Source organism: Erythranthe guttata, chromosome 14, assembly GCF_056151865.1.
Source record: "Erythranthe guttata isolate IM_541 chromosome 14, IM_541, whole genome shotgun sequence".
Lineage (NCBI taxonomy): Eukaryota > Viridiplantae > Streptophyta > Magnoliopsida > Lamiales > Phrymaceae > Erythranthe > Erythranthe guttata.
In genome coordinates this window covers 4,100,421-4,118,366 of record NC_142546.1, presented here as the reverse complement: position 1 = coordinate 4,118,366, position 17,946 = coordinate 4,100,421, and the positions used below count along the sequence as shown (strand labels likewise).

The following is a 17,946-nucleotide window of genomic DNA, read 5'->3' as shown; positions in this document are numbered from 1 at the left end:
TATTTCAAATTCGGAAATATTTCGATTGAAATCGACGAAATATTTTGTTATCTCCTGCATAATCCTCCAACTTTATAGAAAGTAAGTTACGTTTGGAGTCTGAGACGTTTCCACCGCATAGGCGACTAATAGTGTGCAAAGCTTCATTCTTAAAATCTATGTCAACTTGATTCCCCTCCTGGTGCAATCCCAAAAAACTATCGAAAACTCCTTTGAGAAAATGGGATCACTACTCTGTTTTTATCCTTCCCAAATACGAACTCGTTTGATTATGGAGGATATCTTTTCAACGGTTGACAACTGTTGCACCTCAATAAAACTATGACCAATTTTGGGCATTTTTAAGATTTTCTTCTTGGGACCTATTTTTGCAGCAAAAAAAAAAAAAAAAAAAAAAAAACCGATGTTGTCTTTGTTCATATATGATTTTAGTTAACAAAAACACAATAGTAACATAATAGGAAATCATTTTCCTCCACACGTAGTTCAAATACTAAAGAACAATCATATTATTGAAACAATTTGCAAAATTATACATTGTTATATAAATGCTGTTCATTACGTCGAAACAGTAGGAACACTTAAACCCTAGAAACTAAACATAACTCTAACAACATGCTAAATTGTCGAATCACAATACCTCATTGCAACTCCTCTAAATTGTGCAATCCAAAGAAAAAAAAACAGGGTATCAAGCCCCAACAACGTAATAACAAATTTTACCTTGCTGCTAGGGTTTCAACAACTACGAATTTGTTAAGAACACGAAATCAAACCTTTAAAATAGGGTATACAACGGCTCCGAACTGCAGAAGTAGTATATCAAAATCTCCTCCTCATCTTTTTTGTTCTTATTCTTCTTCTCTTTTTTCTTCTTCCTATGTTTTCTTGTCGTTTGTTTCTCTCGTAGGAATACATAGGGTTGTGACTTACATTGGTTACGCAATAAACAGATACAAATATTAAGTTGGCGTTGTCCGAGACGACACGTTTTTGGAAAATGTTTGTAGAAATACGATTATGTAGAATGTTTTTTGGTGGAAAAAAAAATTCAAAAACCTTGTGAGGAAAATAAATAAATATGCATTGGAAACGTGTTGCATTAGAAACGAATTTACGAGAAATAGCATTTTTGTTAAGTGTTGCAATTATAATCTAAAGTGAGGGGCATTTCATACATTTCAACAGTAAGGGAGCTAATTGTAAGCAAAACTTAACAGAAGGAGTGCACTAAACTATTGGGGACCAAATCGTATTTAAAATTAGAAAAAAAAAAAAAATCGAACAAAAACCCCAAGATAAAAGTGAGGTAGTGCCCAAAACATATAAATTGAAATTAAATTTTATGTCAGTAAAACTAATTTTGAGTACTGAAAGAATAATATATAAAATATTGTTCATTTGGATTTGCAGACGAAGCAGAACTGAAAACAGTTGAAATAACTCATCATATTATAAAAATCGAATAATTCTACTGTATTTTGTCTTTGATCCAAATCCCAAATTTACCAAATTGCCAAAGCGATGATGGGTTCAGAGAACCACCACCAATATGTACATGTACCGGGTAAACCGGAAGATGACGACGAAGAAGAAGAAGAATGCCACCACCCCCTCTCCACCACTGGTCAGATGCAAACCCTAACCCTCGACGGCGACGGCGTCGGCGATAGTATCCTGAACGGCGACGTTTCGACCTCCAAATCCTATTCCAATTACCGCAGCGCCATGACGACCCTCTCTTCCTCCGCCGCCGAACATCCCCTCCTTTCTCCGCCGTCCATCGCCACCACTCCCGCCGTCTCCGATCCCCTCCTCTTCCCCACTCACACCCCGCATCTGGATTCCCCCTCCTACGCCGACGTTATGTTCAGCTCCTTCGAGGACAGATTCCCGGAATCAAACGGCGCCGGAGATATCTCCGATGAAGCCACGATTTCGCCGAACGGATCTCAGTCCTCCAGTTCCGAGTATTTGAGGATCAGCGTTTTGAATCCGCAGAAGGAGGTGGAGTCTTCCAATTCGATTGTCCCCGGCGGCAATACTTACGTCACCTATCTGATCACCACCAGCACAAATGTCCCCGATTACGGCGGCACCGATTTCAGCGTCAGGAGGCGGTTTAAAGACGTGGTTACTCTATCGGATCGTCTGGGCGAAGGTTACAGAGGCCTTTTCATCCCACCACGGCCGGATAAAAGCGTGGTCGAGAGCCAGGTGATGCAGAAGCAGGACTTTGTGGAGCAGAGGAGAGTTGAATTGGAGAAGTACTTGAGGAGGCTTTCGAGGCATCCAGTGATTAAGAAAAGTGACGATTTGAGGGCGTTTTTGACAGTGGATAACAGAATGCCGCTGCCAGCTAGCATTGACGTGGCTTCGAGGATGCTTGATGGAGCAGTGAGGCTGCCGAAGCAGCTTTTGGGGGAGTCGAGCAGTGCGATTGAGCCGCAAGACGTAGTGCACTCTGCTAAAGGGGGAAGGGATATGCTGAGGTTCTTTAAGGAATTGAAGCAATCTGTTGTCAATGATTGGGGTAATTCGAGGCCTTCTGTGGAGGAGGAGGATAAGGATTTCTTGGAGAAGAAGGAGAAGTTGTGGGATCTTGAGCAGCAACTCACTAATGCATCGAAACAGGTTTTTTCGACATTCAATCCATGTTGTTGCCCTTAATTTTCAGTTAAAAGTTTAACCGGTTGAGTGCCGTTTTTCTGATTGCGATTCTCTTTAATTTTGTACTGTGAACTGATAGGCTGAATCACTGGTGAAAGCACAGCAAGATATGGGAGACACTATGGGAGAACTAGGTCTAGCTTTTATCAAGTTAACAAAGTTTGAGAACGAGCAAGCGGCACTGAATTCTCAAAGAACGAGGGCTGCGGACATGAAAAATGTTGCTACGGCAGCTGTCAAAGCAAGCAGATTATATCGAGAATTAAATGCTCAGACCGTGAAGCATTTTGTAAGTGTGGCATTCTCATTTGGGTCATTACTCTTGTCATGATAAGTTGGCAATAGTAAGACGTAGGAATTACTGGCCTCGCCTTTTATTTTTTATTTATTTATTTTTATTGAGTCCAAGTGTAGCTTTTTCCTTAAGTAGGAAAACACATTCCATGGAATTATTGTGTTAGCTCTATTAATTATGAATTCTAATTGAGAAATGGTAGTTACCTCCTCAATCTTGAAAGGACTTCCCAAATTTATCGATTGTGACTGATTAACTAAAAATAGCTAATTCTATGCTCTTATTGGCAGGGACACACAAAAACATATAAAAATAGACTCTATATCTATGTGATAGTGCATATATGGTATATAATTTAATGTATATGTATCCGATTTAAATGTAGCACCTGTCTAATTGTTTGCTAGTATGGATCATTTTACCACAATAGAGTATGGTGTGATCAACCAGAAGAGATATGTATAGGTGCATCTACTTATCATGCCATGCCGTCATTGTATTAGGTTTTGTTCCTACCGAAATTACGGTGGTTCTCAAACGACACGTTGTTTTTGTCCTCTCACTTTATATGTTTTCTTTTAAAACTAGTTTCTTGTTTTAATTTTCTGTTTTTTATTTATTGGGATCTTCGACTTTTAATAAACAATAACTATCTTCCATATGGAGTCATTTCTTGTTTTGTCAGACAAACAAACAGAGTAACATAAATTCAAATTAACTGATATCTTGGAGTATAAATTAATGTTGCAAGTTGCATCACTATAAAAGGGTTGAGTTTTCTTTCTATATTCTCGAATCGAGCTACTTCATTTTTCCGAACTAATTTATGTATTTTCTCTTTCCTCTTTATGTATTTTCAGGATACACTACACGAATATATGGGCATGATGTTAGCTGTACACAGTGCATTCTCTGATCGATCTAGTGCTTTATTGACAGTGCAAACTCTTATATCTGATTTGTCTTCCTTGCATTCAAGAACTGAAAAGCTCGAAGGTGCATCATCTAAAATTTTTGGTGGTGATAAGTCAAGGGTCCGCAAACTTGAGGACCTAAAAGGTGCCATTAGGATCACAGAGGATGCGAAAATCTGTGCAATCAGAGAATACGAGAGGATTAAGGTATAACTTATCTGATACTACCAACAGAGTTTAGACCAGATTTTATATAGTTTCCACTTTCCAGTCTCTTTGAAATTTCATAAAGATGCTTATTTTCAGGTTTTGGATTGAAGCATTATCTCTTTAGTGTGATAGTGTGATATACCTGATTTTCTGGTCTTTTGCTTGATTTTTCATTTCAATTTCACTTGCATTGTGTACCTATAGCAGTGTTCAAGCATTTTGGACTTCCTAGATTGAGGTCTTAGTTCACCTTATTTTGTTTCCTGGTGTTTTTCAAACGTAAAGATGCTTAATAAAATCATGTCGCACCTCCAGAGATGTATCTCCACCAGTGACCTTGTCTTCAATATATGACTATTATGTTTTGTAATTGCAGCGCAACATTTATACATGTATTTATCTAATAACGAACTCTTTCTGAAAGATTCTCGATAGTTAATCTAGAAGTTTTCATCTAGTTATTGATCTTTCAAAACCAATAATTTCTCTGTGGCAAACTGTTTATAGTTGCCAACCAATTTGACAACCTCGATTACCATTTACTTTGTTTATTGTTTTACAGGCAGAATTTATTATAAGTTGGATAGAGTATAACTGCATCACACATAATTATTTTATTAGTCCAAGTCCTACATATAGTTAATCATTATTTCGAGCCTGTTTTATAGTTTAAGAAATGTGCACAGTTATGTTTGTACTTGGAATCTTGGATAGTTGGATTGCTGTATGAAACTCGAGGTGCTTTCTATTCTATGCTTGTTTTGTTGCCTTAGAGATCAAGTATGCCCGTTAATCTGATAGTCTTATATAATAAAAAGGTGAGAATTCATTGGATTGCTAAGGTGATTCTGAAGGATGGGTACTTTCAAGTAATGAAAAATCCTTGTTGCAAAATCTGCTTTCAAATTTATTTTTTCGTAGATTGCTGATTGACTGTTGGGGTGCTTCATGAGTATACTTGTCCTTAAGCCCTTCATCCATGTGGATGTAAACAATGATTACCGGACCAGCTATAGAAAGTTTATGCTACTTGTTACCTATAGAAAAGGCTTTGTGAGAATTTCCATATCTGCAAAAATTTATATGATTTGAGAACCACAAGAATCATTACCTTAGATTGACTTCTGTGACATTATAAGTCGATTCGCTCTCATTGCCAAGATTAAGAACTACAAGGAACACTACTCTAACATGCAAAATTGCTACTGCGAATATTACTGAAATGATTATAATCTAGTTTGATCTAATAAGTGATTGAAGATGAAGTGAAGTAAATAATTATAAACAATTTTGGATGGTACTGAATGTTACAGAGTAACATAACATTGCTTCTAGACTCTTTTCATATGCATTTCTTTTCTGTTGCCTAAATATAGTCCAGAAAATATTTATATTACAGTTTTGTGTTGGATTAAGATTATTGTCAGAAACTTGAGTTGTTTTCTGTTCTGCGATTACGTTTGTCTTAGATATTAAACTATTTGGTTGTAAAACGTCCGTGTTTTTGTGATTCATTGACACACTTGTCCACAATCAATTTACTAATGAAGATGCAAACTTAATCATTACCTATCAGCTAAAAAAGAAAAAAAAACTAAACGTTTCAGCTTCTTGATAGATACAGAGAATGCTTTCTCAGAGAACGTTTTTAGAGCCAGGATTAACATAAAGATTGTATCTAGAAAGCGAACTGGTCTTGTGAACGTTTCCTTTTCTGTTTTGTTTTCATTTTTGAATTATATTTCGCTTATTTTAAGAATTCTCTTAATGTTTTAAACATGCAAAAGATCAGGATCCGCTAGTCTGAATCGAAAGGGTCTTTCGTTATTTACAGAAGGAAGATTTGATTCTCGAAGAGGAACATTATATTTAGAATATTTATTATCTGGTATTGTAACTGATGCTAACGCTAAAAACATTAGCAGAAAATGGATTAGATTACAATAAACCATACTGCTGACAATTCTCGTCTTATTGCTCGTTTTTTTCGTGATTGTCCTTTCTAATAGATCTAGTGTGATGTGATTACAGGAAAATAATAGGATTGAAATCCAGAGGCTAGATGGCGAAAAGCAGGCCGACTTTGTTAAAATGTTAAAAGGGTTCGTTGTTGATCAGGTACTTTTATTACTCCCCGCGTATTTACTGCTACAGATATCTCTTATTTTCTGATTCCGCCAGTTCCAATAACGACACTATAAAATGTCATATTAAATGCCGGTGATCAAAAAACAAATTCTAGAATAAAATCATCTGCTGTTAAATTCTGTTTGTTTTTCTGCTTCTTGTCCTTGAATACGAATCGTGCATTTACAGGTTGCTTATAGTGAAAAAATAGGAAACGAGTGGGCTAAAGTGGCAGAGGAGACCCGAAAATACGCAAAAGAGAGCACATAGAAGCCAAAAATATGCAGTTTTGAACTTTTTTTTTTCCTTTCGTTTTCTTAATTCGACTTTGTGAACTAGCAAAAGGGAGTAAATGTTCATAATAAACATACGTAAAGTTGGTTACTTATTGAACCATTTTAGATCTTCTTATCAGCCCCCCTTTTTTCGGGGGGCATGTTTCTTTTATCCTCGATTTTCTGGTTTTATGAGAGGGTTTGTAAACCCTCAGAGCTTTGATTGTAATGCCTGTAAACATGTTTCCTCAATACAGAAAATGATATGTGGAACTTTGTTCACAGATGTGAGCTAAGAATTTAAAATAATTTGAAGTATTGTTGTTTGGGAATCATTCAAATATGGCCAATTCCTTTATGAAGTTGAAATTTTCTCCCTTAAAAGTTGAAACCTTCATCAATATACAACTTAATTAATTTAATCTAGTTGTGTTCACAGTTTAATTTAATTGGTTCTGTTCTTGATACACTAATTTGTTTAATTCAACTGTGCCTAATTGTCGAATCCCCCGCTAGGTGGAGCTTGTTACAAATGGCTAGTCTATGGTGGTTTACGTCTCTCGTATACGAGAGTGTAGATTTATCCGATACATCTGTATGATTGGTTATAGATTTCTTCACTAATTAAAAAAAAAATGTCCTTAATTGAGCAATACCAAAAATATTTTGTGATAAAAGAATTTTTAACATTTGACTTTTGAGGGACATAAACTAATATCAATTTGTTGGTCAGTGGGAATGGATCAAATGATCAAATCCTTTTACTAGGAGGTTAAATTAAAGCCAAAATTGAAAATGTCCAAGGTTGGTGTCTAACACTTGGCTATTATAAATTTATTATCATCAAAATCTAAAAATAATTTGTTTTTTTTCTTAATTTGGAGTGTAACACAAAGGACAAATAGTTACATATATATATAATATTTGTGTGTAATAAAATACACAAAGGAGAAGCATCGACGCTTGTATATATATATATATAAACATTTATGATGATAAATAATCCAGGAAAAATTAAGGGTGTAACATACGTTAACAAAGGTGTCGGATGAGAGTCAACTCAGTCAACACCTAGAAAGAATATTCCAAGGACAAAATCGTTGACACATTCAATTAGATTGTTAGTTTGCCAAATGCGACGCAATTGTTGGCATTTTGAAATTTCTTGGCAGCAACAAATACTGACTACTTAATTTGTTTATCTTATTCAGTAATAATGTCATTTTTCCAAAGAAGCTTAATTTCGAGGAAATTACAAATACATTTTTGCTTCATTCTGATCACAAACGACTTTTTTGATGGATAAAAGCTGGTTTGTTACCCCTTCCTTCATATTTATTTGTCTTAAATTATTTATTATGTTGCAATTCCAGTGAATTATTAATTGCACTTTTTTTTTTTCAATTTTACCATTTTATCTCTATTAATTAATTGAAAATCAATTAATATCATGGGTTAGTGACTTTTTATGTTTTTCTTATTTTAGCAGTTATAAATTATCCAAATTAACTTTAATATTTTGTCAATCCATTTAGTATTTACATATGGTAAATTCACAAAATTGATGTTTCTATTAAATAGTACTCATTACAATAGAAAAGTCCAAAATACCCCTTTTAACATATTAAAATATCAATTCAATGCATGTGGGGCATATGTGTAAATGAAAAAAAAAAAAAACTTAAATATAAAGTGAGAACAAAAAAGAGAAATTCATTGCTAAAGAGAATTTAAAATCGAAAAGAATACGCCATTTTAAGGAGTTTGACCGGCTACTGAACACCATGTAAAACTGAGGTCGATTTGCATAGAAAAAGAGAATCGGACTGACGCTGGGTTTAACACTTCGACGATCAAGTCAATGGATATCAGTATGTATTTTTAAAAGAATCTCTATAAATAATTGAAAAAGTAGATTTTGCTTCTTTGTGTATATGAGTCACTCTTCCTTTTATGGAATCATATTTATAGTTAGTTACCTTCATCGGATTCCAAAAGGCCCAAAAAATCGGCTGGGCAGTCTCAATCGCCACTCAAATTAACATTTTTGCTTACTTTCCGCTTGTAGTCTCATGATATTTCGGACTATTATTATTAACTAATTATCTAATAACCATTTTAGCCATGCCCCTAGGCATGCTCTAGGGGTACAGAAGAATCATAGTCTTTTCAAGTTTTTCGACTGTTGTCAGACACTCATGTGCTAAATGCTTGTGTTATGACATTTAATGAACCTGCCCGAGCATCAAATACACTTGTTAATAATCAATGTGACTGCCCTCTCGCCATGATCAGAGCGCGGTATTAGCTCGCAAGGTCATCATCGTTCACGCAGTTTACGAGGATGGGCCTTCTAACGTGGATTATGAGCATGAACCTATTTGTTTTATTGAACTTGTGGGGATTGGACTTTCTTAACAAATTATAATGGATGATATTTGTTGTCCGGATCTATACATATAAATGATTGGATTTTAACCGCAAGGTTTGATGGATGAAAATTCTATTGGTGCAAGAGAATAATGATATGAATGATAGTAGAAAGGGTTTAATAAGAATGAGTGTAAAACAAACACATGTGACATTTGTCCTATAATTTATTTAAAAATTTAGACTCTCTTTTAAGAAGAAAAAAATAACCAAGTCTTTCCATTGGTTTCCACTTTCCTCAAACAATGTAAGAAATAGCAAATAGGAGTATTAACTTTTACGAAATTGGAATCTATATAAATGATCAATAGCAATTTCTTGACATAATTCTTGACATATTTTTGTAACATTGTGATGTTGGTTGTAAATAATATGGAAAGTGTAATTTTCTAACATAATCACTTGATGATTATTAATTTTTCATTAGCATCCATGTCTATTATATGGTGTGTTAGTGCAGATATAACTCCTACGTAATTTTCGATGGTTTTAGTCAATGTTATCAGAACCGGACCGGACATTAAACCGGCGAGGTATTCGGGTCATGGTTGGACCGGTTCAACCGGGGTCAACCCGGGTTTTTTACTTTTTTATATATTCTATTTATTTTTTAATTTTATATACACATAATTACATCCAAATAAAAATTTAAAACATTAAACAACATATGAAAAACTTCACTTCAATCCAAAAAATTATCCATAATAATAATGTATCTCATCAAAATCATCCTCATCACATAATTAAAATTTAAAATATAAAATGGTGAAAAAACTACAAGTGTAAATAGAAATTTTAAATTCACATCTAAACAATTTTTTTTTTTGAAGAATTGAAATCTAAACAAAATTATTATCACATGATTAAACAAAATAATTTAAAAATTGCACGATTCATCTACACGAAAGAGGGTACCAGCAGGTTGCGGGGCCGGCGGTGGCTGGTGGTTTCCGGCGGCCGGCGGTGGCTGGTGGTTTGCGGCAAGGCTGGCGGCTGGAGGATTGGGAGGCGGTGGCTGGGTGCGGGAATAGTGAAGGCGAAGATGTACAGACTTGTCAAACAAGTCTGTTGAGTGTTGACGTTTAATGTGTTTTTTAATTCAATCTTTTTTTTTTTTTTAAACCTAATAATCAAAACGACGTCGTTTTGATAAAGTATTAAAAAAATATATAAAAAGCAGCGTTTAGGAATCGAACCCGGGTCAGCGGCCGGTTCGCCGGGTCCCAGGTTCCACCCGGTCAGATCAAGTTTCTGGTAGTTGACCCCGGTTTTGAATTTATGTGGGTTTGGGGGTTAGACCGGACCGGTTTTCCGGCGGGTCGCGGTCGAACCGGTCGGACCGGCCGGTCCGGTCCGGTTCTAATAACATTGGTTTTAGTTTTACACCTATATAATGAAATATCTCCTTCGTACAAAATAACCCCCATATTTTTCTCTCTATACTAATTTGTTATTTGCATTCTCTCTATATCTCTTTATATTGTTGTTATTATACTTTGTTTCCACAATCATCAAACCGAAGAAGAACAAAAAAAAAGACCGATATACAACACTATTCTTAATTTTGTAACTAATCCTAACCATTAGCGTCTATATATTTTTTTATTTCAAATTCCACCCATCTTTCACCTTGGAAATTCAATAGAATTTGAATTCAAACAATATAATTTCTTTATAAATTTTAGAAATTAAAAAAAAACTTATAATTATAAAATAATAATTTATATTTAAAAAAAATAACCGTTTTAACTAAGAAAAAGGCAAAAGAGAGAAGAGGCAAAACCAGTGGATCTCACGTTACCACCATCTCTGCTTTGCCTCATTCACTCCCACTCGTCTTTTTTCCCTTTTTACTTTTCCTTTATCTCTCTCTCTCTCTCTCTCTCTCTCTCTCTCTCTTCTTTCTCTCTCCTCTTTCTCTCTCTAATCTCTCTCCTCTCTCTATAGTTTCACTATCATCAGTCACATAAACCGCGTTTCCCCCATCACTCTCCGCTAGGGCCCCACCCAATCCCTTGTCTCTTAATTTCTGCAGCCGCCCCTAACCACCGTCAAATCTCTCTCTCGAGGGTTTGATCGTGTGTGTTTCTAGGGCAAAACTACAATCGATCGGGATTAACTAACAATGGCGGACAACGGCGAGGAGAAGCTCATAGCTGTGGCCCGCCACATAGCGAAGACCCTCGGCCACACGGACACCATGACCGACGACATCCTCAAGATCTTCTCCAACTTCGACGGCCGCCTCCGCGAGAAGCTCACCGAGAAGCTCTCCGACGACGATGTCGAGCAGACGCTCAACTCGCTCGACCGCCAGATCTCCCGCTACGTCTCCGCCGACCGCCCTATCTGGTCCAACTCCGCCGATTCCGCCTCCTTCCTCGCCTCCGTCGACCAATTGACCGCCGTCGTCCGCGATTGGACCCCAATCGCTGACGACAAGAACATCTCCTCCTGCCTCGACCGCGCCGAGGATCTCCTCCAGCAGTCCATGTTCCGCCTCGAGGACGAGTTCCGAACCCTCGTCGAGCGCGGCGCCGAGTCGTACGACCTGACTCGGTCCGAGTCAACTCACCCCCACACCGACTACTCCTCCTCCGACGACGACGGCGATTTCGACGACGGCGGCGGGAGCCTCACCCCGGTAGCCCACCCCATAACCGACTACGACATCACAATCGACGCTCTCCCGTCCGGCACCATCAGAGACCTCCACGAGATCGCGAAGAGGATGGTGGCCGCCGGGTACGTGAAGGAGTGCTCGCACGCGTACAGCACGTGCCGGCGGGATTTTCTGGAGGAGAGCTTTTCGAGGCTGGGTCTTTCGAAGCTCAGCATCGACGATGTTCACAGAATGCAGTGGACCCAGCTAGAAGACGAAATCGAGAAATGGATCAAAGCAATGAACTTAGGTGTTCGAATCCTCTTCCCCAGCGAACGCCGCCTCTGCGACCGCATCTTCTTCACCTTATCCTCCGCCGCCGACCTCTCCTTCATGGAGGTCTGCAGGGGTTCCACCATTCAGCTCCTCAACTTCGCCGACGCGGTCGCAATCGGAAGCCGGGCCCCGGAGCGTCTCTTCAAGGTGCTCGATGTTTACGAAACTGTGAGGGACTTGATGCCGGAGATCGAATTAATCTTTTCCGACCAGTACTGTTCGTCTCTGAGAAACGAAGCCGTAACTATTTGGAAGAGACTCGGGGAATCTATCAGGGGAATATTCATGGAGTTGGAGAATTTAATCAGGCGGGACCCGGCTAAAGACGCAGTTCCTGGAGGAAGATTGCACCCCATTACTCGATACGTGATGAATTATCTTCGGGCTGCGTGTAGGGCCCGTCAAACGTTGGAGCAGGTATTCGAAGAGAGCGGCGGAAGCAATCTTGACTACAGAAAGGGGAACGATTCCTCGTCGTCTAGTTTAGCGGTGCAAATGGAGTGGATAATGGAGTTGTTGGAGAGTAATCTGGAGGCAAAGTCGAAGACTTATAGGGATTCCGCTTTGTGCTCGGTTTTCATGATGAACAATGGGAGGTACATAGTGCAGAAGGTGAGAGACAACGATTTGGGGGTGCTGTTAGGCGACGATTGGGTTAAGAAACACACCGCGAAAGTGAGGCAGTACCATGTGAATTATCAGAGGAGTTCTTGGAGTAAGGTTTTGGGAGTTCTCAAACTGGACAACAATTTTTCCGCGTCGCCCAATCGGGGGTCCAAGAACTTGAAGGAGAAGCTGAAGTTGTTCAATTCCTACTTTGAGGAGACATGCAAGACTCAGTCCTCGTGGGTGATATTCGACGATCAGTTGAGGGAGGAGTTGAGGAGTTCGATTTCGGTTGCTTTGTGTAATGCGTACCGTAATTTTATTGCGAGGCTGCAGAGTGTACCGGATATTAGCAAGAACGCGGATAGGTATATCAGGTATAGAGTGGAGGATATCGAGGCTCGGATTAACGAGCTGTTTCAAGGGAGTGGGGGTGGAAGAAGGTGAGAGAGAGAGAGACGACGGAAGCTGGTAAGCAATGTATGTATGTATGTATGCATGTAATCTTGTTTGAGTGTGTGTGTGTGTGTGTGTGTGTGTGTTTGTATCATACAGTGTAGCTAGCGGCTTGAAAGATTTGTTGTTTGTGTGTGTGTGTATTTATGGCCTTCTGCTTTAAACTGGGAAACACGCGCCTTACACGTAAGATTTGTATCTTTAGAACTCAAGAAACGGTGAATATTCATCGTATTCGTATATGCTTAAAACCATTAGAAATTTTCTGCCTGCCGGAAATGTTTAGTCGTCGTTCAGATTTTGAATATTTGATCGGTTTCTGCTCTTAACTTATCGCGCATAGGATACCCGGTCATGTTCGTGTTTGGAATTGACTTTAAACAGGTGGTAGCATTGGAGGAGAAGTTTGGACAAGCATTAGATGTTTCATAGGAGAGGCTGCTTTGGTTGTTATATACTTACAATCAAGAAAGTATATACTTACACAGTCAAGAAAGTGCTACTACAGTCATATTTCATTTGTAAGGAATTTTATTGATGATGGGGTTCCCATTGATTCACACTAGTGTAGATAGAGAATGGGATAACAAGCCCACCATCTAGGGGTTAAACTTAGTCACTAGTTTGGTATTTTTTTTTGTTAATTCTTTTTTTTTTTTTTTTTTTTAAATTATGAATAGAAGATAATTTATAGTAGCAAAACATATATATAATAATAAAATTTTGAGTCGAGCTTGTGTCCGTGTTCGTGTTCGTGCTAGAACTCGATTTAGTATAATTATTCGAGCTCGTGCTTGCTCACCTGGTTAAATTGAGAGATTAGTTACAGAGGAGCTTAACAAACAATTATGAATTTTGAAACAATTATGTAGAATGTTTGTATTTCTCTTCTTGATATGTGTACAAAGCATTACATGGTGTTACTACATATAATATAGTACAGCAAAGACAACAACTCAAAGGTCAAGAGTTACAATATCATTAGCTTGAACATAATAAATATAGAGTTACATATAACCATTATGTGTGATAATGGTGATTGCAGTGGGAATGCAATATCATTACTTATGCAAACAAATTCTTATACTATCTAAAGAATTGGACATTGATTTTTACTTCATCCGCTCTAGAAACAAGTAGTGTTGAACTATTGTTAATCACAAATTTCGCGGATGCCAAATATAAATACGAGACATGAAAATAGGAAACACATATAATCAAACGAAATGGATTGCATTCTCTAAATAATTTCATGATTCTTCTGTCCTAAATAAGCTTGTTTTTTAATCGAATAAATATAAACACCTCAAATTCAAATATGTTATGAAATCGTGGCGGATAATCGAAACTTCAGTTGAGAGCTTGATATGTGTCCATGTGAGTCTGAATATTGCATGCATCGAAGTCTCTTTTTATCTGCACATACTAGGATTTCTTGATTTGTAGCATAGGTTGGTGAACTTGGATACCTGCCATTTGACATATTTGGCCCAATTAGCTAATAATAAAAAAGTATTTATTTTTTAATTAATCAATTTAACATATTTATAAAGTGCAAATATATTAGGGACTTTCATTTGTTACTCAATTTAATAGCCAATTATTTGGTTATTAATTAGTGATTTTTCTCAAAATTTTGGTGTCAACAACTATAATTTGAGAAATAGGGGTGGCATTTGGATCGGGATATTCGGGTTGTAACCCGACCCTGTCAGGTTTTATCCGACCGGATCAGGTAATTTTCAAACTTACCGGGCTCTGCCGGATTCGGATACCCGGTGCTCACAAATCTAGTCGGATCTGGGTATTAGTATTCCTATCCGGATACCCCATCGAGTACCTAGCTTAAATAAAAAAGAAAAAGAAAAAAAAAAGAAAAAGAGAAACTAGACTCTAGGGCCTATCTTGCTCTCAAACCCAATCCAATTTTCTTACATAGCCCATCTTATGTTTGTCAATTATAATTGACATTGTACTAATTACTAAATGTCAATATGTCGATTGTCAAGTTACCAAATTATCTGAAAAAAATAAAAAAGGCAAAACGAAAAACGCAAAGTAGAAAAAAAAATGAATTTTTCTTTTCAAAGAAAATGAGCATAGGACCCAAGAAATGGGCTTCTTTTATTATTATTTATAAAAAATAAATGGCTCTGTACTAGGTGATGGCATAATGGCACTACTAAATTTCAAAAATCAATATTATTCTTGTAAAAAAAAATCGAACCCTACCCAAAATAACCGGTCGGGTTCGGATAATGATTTCTATGCCAAAACTTGAATAACCCAATCCTAATAACCCGAAAAACTTGACCCGCTCCGAATGCCCACCCTTATTGAGAAACATCATCCTAGGAGTTGTTTCCTTATTTTGTTATCCAAATTCGAATTATTAGGACAACCTAGATAGTTCACCATAAAATAAGCTAAAAACTAAAGTTGATTTTTTCTTAGGCCATCTCCGACAGTCGTTTTAAAGTTGGTTGTCCATATCTTTAAATTGGCACACGTACAGTGTTATGCACTACCATTTTTAACTGTATACTCCAACAACATTGTTTACAATTTAAACAACAATTATATTTTATTATTTTTTCATATTTTAATTTTGAATTATCCATAAATTTGGAAATTAAAAGGAATGTGTTGTGTTGTTTTATTATTTTTTTATTTTTCCACAATGGTTAAAGTTCAACTTTGGTGTTCCAAATTTGAACAACCAAATTTACAATTTGTTAAAATTTGCATTTTTCCATTATGTTGTTGGAATTCTCTTTTCGGCCACAAAATGTGTAAAAAGTGCAAATCATAGAATTGCATTTGACTGTTGGAGTTGCCCTTAGTATTTGCAAATATCCCTAAAAATATTTATTCTAACTTAACTCAAAGTCACGAACTTTTGCTTATATATATAGATTTTTGCAAACATCACCTTAATTAGAGTTGGCATTTGAATTGTTTTAAAAAAAGATGAAATATTATATAATAGTTTGTAGGATGGAAAAGCATTATTAGCCCTAAGCATACTCTTATTTTTGGTTTAGAGAAAAGTTCATCGATTCAATTTTTTATTTTTTTTTGGAAGTCCTTGGACTAGTTCGTTAAACATTACCATTCAATGTCGTTTATTATGCCTTAAAATTCATTTTTCTATTTCGATACTTCATTTCTTTTTTTCGAAAGTTAAGATATGTCTTAGGCGAAAAGATAATTTGGATATGTCCGAGTATTTTTATTGGTTTCTTGTGTTTTTAAGTCACTGCATTTCGTTTATGCATCGACATTGTACATTTATATACTTTCTAATTATGCTTTCGAGTGTGTTTGTTTAACATAATCAATTATACATTTTTTTATTTGTGTTCGAGAAGAAATTCACAGCTAATCATATAAGTGAACTTTACAAAAATCTACTCTCCTGTAATGTAATAGCTTGCAAATCTCACAAGTGGTGGGCAGGCAGGGGCCCATGACCCCCCACCACCACCAATAATTTTGCTTATTTACTACTAATTAGTAATTACTAATATATTATTTTAATTATATGTTGTTATGCATTAGCCACTTTAAGAAATAATATTTATATTTTGTCAACTTAGTTTTCTTTCAACTTTGATTCTCGATTCTATATTTCTAATCAATATTTGATTTTTTATTTTATTTTGTAACAATATCACACATTCACGTAATTCACTACATATATAATATCCTTAGAAAAAATCGACTACAGTACGTACCCTCGAGCAAGTCGCGCCCCTACAAACTTTTAGTATACCCATCTAAAATTTCGCTCTCACACCTGGTTCCGCCACTGCCTAGACTATTCACAACCCTCAATATCACATGGACTTTTAGCTAATAAAAATGCACAAATATTTTCTAAAAAACAAACTTTTATTAAAAAAATGATTTCTTTATCAATAATAAATTAACACCCCCCCCCCCCCCCAATTTTAATAGTCGTTTTGGGTTAGTGCACATGTATTAAAAATTTTAATAAGTATAAGTAAAATTACAATCACTCTTAAGGTATGGTCAAATTGCAAAAAAACCCCTTTTGTTTGGATAATTATAACCACCCCCTCAAGTATAAATCTTTTTACATGTCCACCCTTGCGGTTTCAAATTTAGTGGAATTTTCGAGATTATATGAATTATTATCACTTTTGTACCCGTTTTATCCTATTCGAACTCCACATTTTGAAGCAAGATGATCATAATATGTGTTTTTAAGCTTGTATATATCAGATTGCGGTGCATCATAAACTGTATTTTTATACAAAACGAGTACAAACTAGAGCACATTTCACGAAATCTAGATGATTATGTTGAGTTTGACACCATAAGGGTGGAGGTGTAAGAAAAAATCATAGTTGAGGGGAGATGTAATTATCCAAACAAAAGGGGTTTTTTTCGTAAATTGACCATACAACAGGGGTTGATTGTAATTTACCCATTGTTTCACTAATAATTCTCTCTCAATAGATCAAGAAACGACAAATTAGCTAATTTTAAAATTGAAACCAAATGAGGTTGAAGATTGGGACGTGCTTCACAGAATCATGCTTGATTAATTTCTTGAAACATGAGGCAACATTAATGATAGTAGGGAAATTGGTGTAACATTTTATTTTATTTTAAATGAATATACAAAATCTCATATCTTACCAACTCTAGATTTTTCAACTTAGGTACAAAAAATAATTAGAAATTTCCCATTAAAAGCAAAAAAAAAAAAAAAACAAAATATGAAAACTTATATAGTTTCTGTAGTCCCTCTGTCCCATTTTTTTTTTTTCTTTTGTCCCAAATTATTTGTCATTTTTGAGTTCCAACAAAGCATTAATTGCATTTTTATCAAATTTGTCATTTATCATTCGTAATTAGTTAATTGAAAATAATTAATGACAAGGGAATTTTAGTATTGACTATGTTAGTTTCGGTATAATCTATGCATATTTACTAGGTTTTTTAATATCCGCGCAACCATCTTAAAAGATATATAATATGGGAAGAAGAGAGTAC

At 36.1% G+C, this 17,946-nt stretch overlaps 2 protein-coding genes across 2 annotated transcripts; both read left to right on the top strand.

Moving 5' to 3' along the window:
• The first annotated feature begins 1,359 nt into the window (after nucleotides 1–1,359).
• Nucleotides 1,360–6,773, top strand: LOC105959607 (sorting nexin 2B). The gene is made up of 5 exons (XM_012983756.2): nucleotides 1,360–2,634; nucleotides 2,750–2,959; nucleotides 3,826–4,086; nucleotides 6,121–6,207; nucleotides 6,406–6,773. The coding sequence occupies exons 1-5, from the start codon at nucleotides 1,525–1,527 to the stop codon at nucleotides 6,484–6,486; spliced, it is 1,749 nt and encodes a 582-aa protein (XP_012839210.2). The 5' UTR covers nucleotides 1,360–1,524; the 3' UTR covers nucleotides 6,487–6,773.
• Nucleotides 6,774–10,684: 3,911 nt separating this feature from the next.
• EXO70B1 (exocyst subunit exo70 family protein B1) lies at nucleotides 10,685–13,200 on the top strand. Its single transcript, XM_012983744.2, has one exon. The coding sequence runs from the start codon at nucleotides 11,047–11,049 to the stop codon at nucleotides 12,910–12,912; it is 1,866 nt and encodes a 621-aa protein (XP_012839198.2). The 5' UTR covers nucleotides 10,685–11,046; the 3' UTR covers nucleotides 12,913–13,200.
• The last annotated feature ends 4,746 nt before the right edge of the window (nucleotides 13,201–17,946 follow it).